We start from the raw sequence: 11078 nt of genomic DNA, 5'->3' as shown, positions 1-11078 counted from the left end.
TCATTAGTGTGACAAATACTAAGACTCTAGGATTTTATTGATTTTGAGATAAAAAACAGATTGCTGAAACAGTATTTGAGCCATTCACAGTGGGTTTAAACATGAATTAATTTTGCATCATGTAAAATTAAAAGGTGAGACATGTAATCTAGTACAGCCAGTGTTCAGCATCCCTAATGATTTAGATTCCTCTTGACTTCATTAGCTGTATTACAACCCCGCTTGATGACAGGACCCAGTTGTAAAAGCTAGAATAATGAAATCATGTCCTGTGATTAGTTCATTTGAAGTAACGCGAGATAGAAACAAAAAGCAAGCCTGAGCATCTAATTACACTTAAAACAGTGTAGGAACTTGTATCAAACACATTTATTCGAGTGACTTGTTTAACAAAAAACGCACCTGTGACAAAAGCTAGTGTACACATACCGGTATGCAGAGGCAAAAACTATTTACAACATGAAGCGCATGTGCTCTGGCACAAAACCACATTTGCATATCATTTGCTTTGTTAAAGTGGACCCATTATCCTGTTCCAGTGGTGACTGCTCAAACTAAATATCATCAGAGTTTCAAATCATGAGTGCAGTGAACATATGGGTAACCACTGCGAGGCTGAGGTATCAAACTGCTTTAAACACTTAATTTGAGACAGATTTTTTTTCCGGCTCTCTATGATGTCACTCTAAGCAGATATCCTTAATATGGTCATTCAGCTATGCAGGCCTGTGACTGAAGCCCCTCCTACTTGCTGTTCAAACCTTTTGAAGCCAATCAAAAGAAAGTGAGCCCAAAAACAACCTGCTTCAGACGGTGCATGAACTGAGTGGGCGCACTGAGGCTCAGTATAAGATAAACAGGGATTATTTTGGATGGGAAATCATGCAGAGCCACTCTGGTTGGGTCCAAGAATACAAACATGGAGGTGGCAATTTAGGGGGAAATTTAGGCAAGGTCAGGTTACATAAAATAAATAAAAATTTAAAAAATAAAATAAAATCAGGAAATCCTCAAATGGTATTATGTGGTCCTTTTAACTGTATGGCACTCAGTGTTACTTCCTGTATATGGCAACCTCCTCCACCTACGTGCAAGGCTTAAACAAACAAGTTGTCATTAAAGGCAGAATGACTTGAGGGTAAACCAAAGCTTTAACTTATTAGTAAAGAATAAAATTAAATGGCTCAGTGACTCAGACAGCATACAACATTGAGAACATAAACTGGAACCCAACACATTGTGTTTAAAGAAAAAACAAAAGAACAGTTATCCTCTTTGGCAAAACTGGAAAATACAACCTGGCTTACCCAAACAGTAAAGGCAACAGGAATAACCCCAAAAAGTTGATTCTGTTCATCTGGATGTAGCGTTTTCAGTGGGAGAAACATTTTCGTCAATCGGTGACTTCTTCAGTCTCAGCTGACCAACAACCACTGACCAAAAACCACGGTCTTTGGTTGGGGAAACCTGCACTCAGCCGAGACTGAAGAAGTCACTTGGGATAAGTGACGAAAATGTTTCTCCCACTGAAAACGCTACATCCAGATGAACAGAATCAACTTTTTGGGAATTACTTACCTGGATGACTGAGCATGATAAGACATTTTAAGCAACAGGAAGAAGAGAGTCATAGCTAAGCTTAGTGACCTAGCTCCCACTTCTTTCCACACTCATTTGTGTTGACTGTAGCCACTGAGATACACAATATGTGGGTGACACAAGGGATTTATGATATTAACACACAAACAATATTATTAGCAGCAGCAATAGAGTCTTAATTAGCCCCGTATATCAAAGACAACACAAGACACTTCCATGTTAAAGGTTAGGAATGGATCGTCAGCTTCATCATGATATTCAGTCAGACGGACACTGTGAAGGCACTCTTCAGATGAGCAGAAGATGAAGAAATCAGAAGGAAAGCACCAAAATGGAAGTCTGTGAGCCACTTTTTCCTTTTTTTAATCCTTCTGCTCAACAACCCATCAAGCTGTCTTTGTTATTCACAGTGTTTCGTGACCTCGAGTTAAAAAGGGATGACGCACTGTTAGCGTTGTACCTAGTCCAGGGAGACAACTTGTGATAAAGACTTAAGAGGCACAGTATTAGTTCTGCAGCAAATCCAGTGACGCCGGCCATCACGAGTCCTCGCTGGCCCGTTTGCGAGACTGGTCACCTCTGGAAAACAAGCACGAGACCCAAGTTAAAGCAGATGTGACTCAGTCTTCATTTGATGCTCAAGACTCTGGAAAACTGACCGTGGGAATCCATTCATAGAGAGCTCCATCTGTAGTTTCTGGTCATGAGCAGCGTAGTCTTGCAGCAGAGACTCCACAGCAGGAGGGTTAATCTGGGGGATAAACCCGGAGAAGAGATCTGGGGCAAGCTGGGCCCACTCTGAGAGAGGAAACCAAAATCAAAAATTAATTAATTAATTAAAAAAAAAAATCTGTGAATAAGAGGAGAGTGTGAGATAAATAATTTATCTAAAATCACCTGGTTGGAGGCTGTAGAGGCCCTTAACCACACTAGCCATTGTTGAGGGTTGCACTTCAAAGGGCATGGACCGAGCTTTAATGAGCAGAGCTGAAAAGAACGAGCACAATGGACAAGATGGTGTCAACTGACTTGACCAAAGGGAGGATTTTTACTTATTTAATTTCCCCTTTTTGTGACTTTGCATCACATCGTGATTAATCAGAGCAAAGCGCATGAGATGAAGCGGTACACTCACGCATCAGTGTGTTCACGTGTTTTTCTGCGACGTGATCAGCAAACAGCTTCATCAGATCCTCTCTGAGGTCTCGGTTCAGTTTGGACTCAATGTAGAACTTGTTCTGAAAAGAGAAGCATGTGCAAACATAGATTTAAGTAACAAACTAACACAAAACTACACTTGCCTGCATGGGATTTGCCAAATATTTGATTAAAAAGGGGGGAAAAGCTGATAAGTGGTACCTACCAAGTACATAAAGACAGGGACTATACACTGAAGAGAAGCTATATATTGTGTCAGTGCAATGTTGAAATTTTCAATGAAGTTCTCGAGTGGGCTAGCCTGCAAAACATTGCAAAAAGAGTTAGTTTTTTCGTTTCTGCATGTGCTGTACGATTACATCTTGCATTTGGGTTTGCTTACTTGTAGATGGGCGGAAACCTGCTGCAGGTGACCTGTTATTTTTGATGTCAGATCATTGTAGAGCAGCTCAGAGTGCTGCTGACAAACACACTTGTAGACATAACTAGGAAAACAAAAGACAGGCATTTGAGGTTATATTAAAATTCTTAGTTAATCACATAGTAATATATATATGGCGCTTCTTATGGCAACAGAAATCATAATCTAGGGGGGGGGGGGGGGGGGGGGGGTGTCTAGTTCAGAGTGGTGTTTATTCAACATCCCTTTACTTGTGCTGTCTCACCTGTATATCTGTGCATAAGAAACAGAGATGTGGTCTGTGGGATTCTGAATCAGCAGACGGTCAACTGCCTTTTCCAGGTTTGGCCAGTGGTTTTTCCGGTAGTCCTCCACTGCCATTGCATTCAGAACTGTGTGAAGAGAGGGGAGCAGAATTGAGCCTTCAGATCAGACCGAACAGAAGCCAAAAGCATCACTCTTCACACACATTACTAACATAAGCGGAGGCCGAGCTGCGGTGAGACCGTGAGCTCTCGGGCCCTGCTTCGAGTGAACTTACGGAACTTGGAAGTGGAGTCGAGGGCAAATTTTCCCTCGGAAGCAGCTCCTGGAGCGGTGCAGTCAGTCTCGCTGACTTCGCTGCTCTCGCTGCCTGTATCCGAGTCCATGAACTTTGACCCGCCAGTTGCACCGGACCACAGTTTCCCTTGTCGAGTACCCGCTTCTCCAACCGGCACCGTCGCACAGACGGGCTGCGGGACCGTCGATATCTCCGACAGCTGGCTGCTAAGATACGTGCGGACTTTATTACTGCCGCTCGCGCGGTAGTTGTGGTTATGGTCGTCTTTTACGTCCAAACTGTCATCTTCCATAGCCTCCATTTTCACTGGTCCGGTGAACCGAAGCACTGCGTCGCTAGATGAACATTTCAGACAACAATTAAAGATGAAGACAAAAACTGTCAGGCGTCTCCGGCGGAGTCCATCACCGTTTTCCTTTTAAGTTTTACGACACGCCGTATTACAGGGCAGCTGAAAGGATGTTGGGAAATGTAGTTCCGAGGTTTTTGGGCTATAGAATGTTCCTTAGCTTTCTATACGTGAATCTGCGGCTAGCTAAACAATGTGATAACCACCTAATTGTTAATGATAAGCCGAGTGACAACTAAAATGCTTAATAAAACACATTTAAAACTAGATACCATAATACGCATGCGCAAGCCCCCGATGCGGCCCACCAAATTTGATGTTGAAATTGGACCCCACCGTCTCACCAAACTTCAAGAGCTCACGTGACCCAGGAACTAGCCGGATGAAACACCAGGTGGCACTGTGTTAATGTCTGATATTGACACCAATCAGATGCGTTTGCAATAATAGAAATGAGAGGTCAGAAAACTTTTCTTTCCTATATTTTTTTTACTGAGAACTCCATGAGAAATAACAACTAGAATGATGTAAAAATGTATCTTCTTAAAACGTAAACAAAACATTACCTTGTCAATGGCATGTGAATTACGTTGGTGTAGACATGTATCCAACACAGTGGCTCAATTATGTCTATATACCAACACTTTGCAGGCAGAAGACTCCTTAATTCTCAATGAAAAGTGACACAGGCAACAAAACCAGGTTTATAAGGAGGACAAAAAGTGCCATTTTCAATGTGAATATATTCCTAAGGCTTATTATTACAACTCAGTATACCTTTGTACAGATAAAAACCATCATCTACCCTTTGATGAGTATGTCTCACATCAGAGTATAAAAATAAGAGGCTTGACCATAAAAAGTAGCTGCCACATGTCAGAAGGAACACCTTGTCGATAGTTATATATTTTTTTCCAAATCTTAAATGACAGATTAAACATACAAAGCTTATGACAACGAAGGAGAGTGTTGATAAAGTGTTCTTTGGTCTAAAATTAAAGAGTACTGTCACTTTTCCACCAATGATCCTTATGAAAAGGCAGAACTGAACTTTCTATATTGCAGTTAGTGCGTTCAAGTAAACCATCAGAAGATTTATGTATGTGTCTGAAACTCATAGTACCCACCATTTATCAGCTGCTGGCTTACAAACTGATGTTTCTAATGGTAGCATGAACCAGCTCTAAAAAGTATTATTAGACCGCAGGTGATGTCGTTGTATGGACCGAAAATAACATTTGGAACATTTGCCTGTAGTCACTGCAATGTAGAAATTAAAGCTTAATCTAAATTAAAGTAATAATTCAATTTCTGAAAATGTGAATGCAAAATCAGAAAAGAACATGGAAAGTAAACATAAGAAAAAAAACACAGTACTCTATTTAGTAAGTAGTATACAGTATGTAGTTTCAGACACATGTGCATGTGACCAAACAGGGCAGAGAAAGAAAGAAGAGGGAAAAAAAACCTGCTGCATATTCACACAAAGTTGCCACACAACTTCAACTTTATGAAAAACGAGAGCAGGGTTTCCACCAGAATACTGACAGCCCAGAGGCCCGCTGAACACTAAACATGTTTGAATGTATTTACATTTACTTTCAATCTATGAAAGAGCAGCTACAGCCGTTCAGTTTGTTAGCCCACAAATACACACACTCAGAGTTACAACAGGGAATCCTGAAAGTAAAAAATGAACAGGTGAACTGTGATAAACTAATACTCTTTTTGATTTGTGTAGCTAACAGCCAAGACTTTTTCGGCTAATTTAATGCTCTTCCACTCATACAGCCTATTATTTACTAACTACTTATGGTTTGAAAAGCGAGAAAGACACTGGATTATTTGCTACCAAACAGAATAAATCTCCTTTGTCCACTGGGTCTAACAACATTTCTGGAGGAAACCCTGAATATTAAGGATGAAGAGTCAAAAATATATGAAACTTATATGTATATATTTATATATATCTATAAAAAGACAATTAGTGCTTTGTTGACTGGGTAATTTACATTTAAAGGTGTGTGGTACTCTCAGTCTTTTCAGAATTATTGTCTGTCTGCACACTTGACGTGGCCTCAGTGGCTACAGTGTGCTGTACTATGTCTTTGAGGCATGTTTCTCCATCCACTGCTGGTACTACGTCGGCATCCTCCGGCTCGCTGTCGTCTTCCTCCCCTTCAGCACAGCATTCAGAGTCCTCGCTGTCACTCCCACAGGAGCTCGACGTCTCATCTTCAGAGTCAGAATAAACCTCTGCCCCGTGGAAGATATAGTGATTTGGTGGTTGAAACAGGTATTGGCCTGCTGTGGAAAACAAAAGAGGATCAGTGAGCTTTGCACACCTATCTGGGATCTGTTCATTGTTTATGACAGTTGTATGGAAGGAGAAAAAACTGCTGAGCAAAGGGACACACAACATGTCTTTGCACGATTTTGTCACACATCCAAAATCAATTTATTTGTTACATTAAAGCAGCTTTGCTTGCTTTACCGTGGTCTAAAGCTTACCCTCAAGGCGTTTGCTGATTGGAGTTCTGTTAACTCGACTCATCCAGCAACGTCTACGAAATTCAAGGTTGGAGGTTTGACTCTTTCGTTCGGCTGCCTCCTCTTTTGGCGCACCTTCTGCTGCTTTCTCTGGAGATTCAGTGCTCTCCGTTGGACACTGAGCATTTGGACAAGGCTCTAGAGGTGTAACATTATTATCAGCAGTCTCTGTGACATTCAGACTTTCTGTCTCCTCCGAAGGCATATTTACTGAGTCTGTAGTGTGCCGCTTCTGCTCCTCCTGAGTCGTATCACTCGAAGCAGACAAGGCCTCACTTGGTGACTGTTCTGGTAACCGAGGGGGTTTCTCTGTGATCTCAGTTAATCTTACAGTGTTGTAGCAGAGCTGCTCAAAGTCTCCACCCAATCGATGACAGAGCTCGTTGATAATGACGTCACAGTCCCCGAGTAGCTCCACGTCAAAGTTGAGATGAGGCAGCTGCTCCCGATTGATCAGGACCTGAGGCACTTCATGAGGAATGGAGTCTGGATAGAGAGGAAAAACAAATATTCAGTGTTTGAATGACATGCAAAGCATACAGAAACATATCGGTTAGTATGTTTAATGTTACAGACACTAAAAGTGAATCAGTTTTGATAAAACATACTTGGGATGAGGGCAACCGGTCGGACTTTAAGCGAAGAGCCAATGACGATCAAGAGATCCACCTCATCTTTATCCTGTTTCATGGCTCTGTGAAACATTTCTGGAAGGTTCTCTCCAAAGAAGACAATGTCTGGTTTCATGATTGCCAGGGGGATATCTGGACACCGTGGACAATGAGGGACAACCTGATGGAAGAATTTAATGTATTATTTATTTACTACAGCGCCACTAAACACCATCCAAATTTTATGGGGTGGGCAATCACTCACAGCAATAACAAGGCAATCTTTCTGGAATATTTTAAACAGTCAGCTATGTTATGGGTTGTTTGGCAGGTAAAACTAAAAAGGGTATTATCAGCTTTTGATGTCCATGTCATTTCCCTTGTTTACAAGTAATTACGTAGATATTTGAGACCCCTAACAGCAAATATATACAGATAAATCCTTATACTTATTAAAGAGGTTTTTCACACGATGTTTCTACATGCAATCTGTATCTGCATTATTGGCCTTGGTGATGGTGCAACATCCAACAGTGTCTGCAAAAAAGTGGTATCCTGGATTAGATTGCAGTGAACACATACCTGGTTAAAGATGTCTTCCCTTATAGCCTCACAGTCCACTTTGTGCTTACAGACGAGACAGGATGCAGTTGCAAATGACCCTAAAATATAATTGACATTGAATTACTGGGGAAGAACTATAGAAAAACAAATAACGAAATAAGAAAGAGGAATCAATCACATGCACCACTCACCGTGACACTGGATAATCCGCTGAACCCCAGCCACTTGTTCCAGTGTATCAATGTTTTGCGTATAATTGCGCAGCAGCTTTCTTTGCTTATCTAGCATAGATATAAATCTATGACAGGGAGAAGGTTCAAACTGCCCAGGGTAGATCTCCTGTAATATAAAATTGTGCATTCAGTACTTGTGAAGAAAATGCAAACATTGCTATAGTCATATGTCCCCACCATGGCTTTTCTGGACCATATTTAAACACTTAATAACTGTTTATATTTCATGCTTCACAGCATGGCTTGAATGTATTTGATAATAATAAATGAGTGATCAATCTTTAAAACCTTTTTTAACCTTTTTCAGAGTGCAGTATTAACTGACTTAGAACACAATATATATACACAAAATGCTTATTGCAAACTAGTCTGTGCATTCAAAGCAGTGCTAGGAAACCTCGCATGTGTGGGACTTCCACATCAGTTTCCCACACTCACTGAAATGGCAGCTCAGGTCCTTTTGTAATGTTATGACCCAACCCATCTTATGAGATCTGTTTTAATCTCTATTAGCTAATACATAAAGTACTTTATTCAGTGTACTTAATTGCAATTTTATTTATGTAGCACATTTATTAATATGTAAATACAATGTGCTTAAGAGAGAAGATAAAAACATTAAATGCTGTGTAAGTTTACAAGACACACCCACACAGCAATTGAACTTTAAGCAATTTTTTCAACCAGGAAAAGTATTGCTGTGAGGCAACAGTGCTACCCACTGTACCACAATATGCTACTGTATATGGACCACCTTCCCACCCTATTACAGATATTGTGTCTATGATAAGGGACCCTCTGACTTCTGTATAGCCTCTGTTATTTTATGGATCTTATATGATCACTCCTGTGTTCTTTTACTATTTCACTGTTTGGAGAATTCCCCACGATCCTTTAAACTTCCTGTCCCTGCAGGGGCCTGATCAAATCTGGTGGGAACACAAACAGTTCTTGTGATAAAATTTTAAGTTACTTTAGGAAAATTAAACAATTTCAAGCTAAAAGACATATATGGTTTTTTTTTCTTAACTATTGGCAAATGTCAAAATGGGTCAAATTTAACTGAACATTATGTTATGTTTTAAGTTAACTTAAAAAACAGGTTCTGATACTCCATTTAAAAGTTGGTGTAAACATGGGGGTGTGGGGCACCGTATTAAACAACATTACAAAATTTAACAGGAACTCAGAAGCGGCTTACATTTAAGTAGTTTCCCTTTTTAAATGACCAACACCCTTTCACAGAATGAAAGTGCACAATCCACTAGTCATGTAGACCTTGCAATGGTCTACATGAAGAGATTTATGGTTTGGATTAAGATTATTAATTCGTTGTTAGAGAGCATTCAAATTGTTATTCTATTGTTCATGTAACACCAACCTTAGCAAACTTAAAAAACGGTCTAGGGTCCCGTCTGAAGTACTCAATGTCAAACATAGCTTGAGGATCTGGAAGATCTGGAAAATCTACAGCAAGCCGTGCATAAATTCCATCTCTGGAGCGGAAGTCTGGTATTCCACATGAAACTGAAACCTACAACAAAATAAAATAAAAATAATAAGGAAATGCAATGAACACTAGTACTGAAAATCAAATTTACACAGTAGAGCTACACGATAAAGTAAAAAATGCATACCCCAGCACCAGTCAGCACTAGTATCCTTTTGCTTTCATGTAGTAGCCTGACTACATCTTCTAAGGTATTAATATCTTTCCGCTTCTTTCTTTTTGGAGGCTCTGAGATGTTGATGATGATCTGCCATAATGTCATGTCATCTAAATCTGGTGGGAGTACAGTCTCGGGTAGCAAATCCCTCAGGATGGCCCTTGGATCTGTCTCTCTAATGTGCTGCTGGATGAAACTGTAGGAACCTGCGAGCAAGAACATAACATCTCAGTATGGCTGGATTTCCAAAACACACATACTTGTACAATGCAAACAATTATTATGTGGTTTAAATAAATACATACACATTAAATACATATTATAAGTGGCGTAATCTAAGATATTGCAGTTTATTAATGATCTGATTATCTTATTTACCTATTTGCGGTTGAGGAGTCCAGTCGCTGGAGCTTGCATGTGAGGACCTGTCATCGTCTTCAGTGATGTGCTCCGGAGTGACAGCCAAACCGTTAGAGGGAAGGTCATCGTGCCCAAGAAAATCTAAGCACAGACATGGAGAAAATTAACTAAATAAGACTAGATATAAGTCGCGACTCTCTTTAATAACTGCTACGACCCGTTGCAAAGGTAAATCGGTGAAAGCAGTCTCTCAAAGTCAACTTTCAACCGGCTAACAAACGCTAAGTTGCTCTCAAAGTTTTGCGTGGTTATGAAAAAGTTAAATGGACAAATTTGTGCTGGCAGGATCACTGATAGAGTTCTACTTCCGTTTAGAGAAATATAATTTAGTGGAAAAGTTCCCGTTTTCAGGAGTACACAGTTCTCGACACCCACACAGCATTACTGTAATTAACATTAGCAAAGTTAACTGTTTCACATGGAGCCAGTTAGCTCACCGGTTAAGTTGGCAAAGACAATTTTTCTCACTGTAAGTCACTTAAATACTCAAAGTTTTTCTCTCTTTGTATACCTGGACTGTCCTCGGTTGCGCCAAAGACAGTGGTGTCGTCCAATTTCCCAACTGGCTTGTGAGGGTCGGAGAGTAATACTTCCAGTCCATTGTTGTCTCCGCCTAACGCTGCCGGGGCCTGTTCTACCGCCATCACCGGCTTCGCTTCCTTCTCCGCGGGCTGCGCACAATTCAACGCCGCCTCCCAGCTTTCAGTTGCCCCGGAGACACACGAGAACTGGTCCGCTTCGACGGCTTTTAGTCCATAGTTAGTCCCTGGACTGATTTTCGAAATCTTAACAGGAGGTTCCCCCGTATCGGAGGCGCCCGAAACGGCCGTTTTGAGACTGTTCTCTCCGTCCGCCATCTTCAGCCCGCAGAGCCGCTGAGCAGGAGCCTTCCTCTCGGACAGCTGGCTCATTTGCATAGCACACGTGACTCGTTCTCCACCAGTAGTCCCGAGCGAAACGCCCCC

At 41.0% G+C, this 11078-nt stretch overlaps 2 protein-coding genes across 2 annotated transcripts; both read right to left on the bottom strand.

Moving 5' to 3' along the window:
* Positions 1–3: 3 nt before the first annotated feature.
* Positions 4–4136, bottom strand: cacul1 (CDK2 associated cullin domain 1). Its single transcript, XM_006798990.3, has 8 exons — positions 3699–4136; positions 3423–3549; positions 3140–3242; positions 2963–3058; positions 2735–2837; positions 2497–2586; positions 2259–2397; positions 4–2178 (listed from the first exon to the last, which is right to left on the bottom strand). Exons 1-8 carry the CDS (start codon positions 4018–4020, stop codon positions 2139–2141), a joined length of 1020 nt encoding a protein of 339 aa, XP_006799053.1. The 5' UTR covers positions 4021–4136; the 3' UTR covers positions 4–2138.
* A 401-nt stretch (positions 4137–4537) lies between these two features.
* On the bottom strand, positions 4538–11060 carry sirt1 (sirtuin 1). The gene is made up of 9 exons (XM_006798989.3): positions 10625–11060; positions 10072–10194; positions 9664–9899; positions 9408–9560; positions 7985–8132; positions 7812–7891; positions 7227–7410; positions 6580–7104; positions 4538–6375 (listed from the first exon to the last, which is right to left on the bottom strand). Exons 1-9 carry the CDS (start codon positions 11028–11030, stop codon positions 6083–6085), a joined length of 2148 nt encoding a protein of 715 aa, XP_006799052.1. The 5' UTR covers positions 11031–11060; the 3' UTR covers positions 4538–6082.
* Positions 11061–11078: the final 18 nt, after the last annotated feature.

This window comes from Neolamprologus brichardi, chromosome 13 (genome assembly GCF_056152115.1).
Source record: "Neolamprologus brichardi isolate AB-2024 chromosome 13, ASM5615211v1, whole genome shotgun sequence".
Lineage (NCBI taxonomy): Eukaryota > Metazoa > Chordata > Actinopteri > Cichliformes > Cichlidae > Neolamprologus > Neolamprologus brichardi.
Note: the sequence above shows the minus strand (reverse complement) of the source record. Positions and strands in the feature narration are given on the sequence as shown.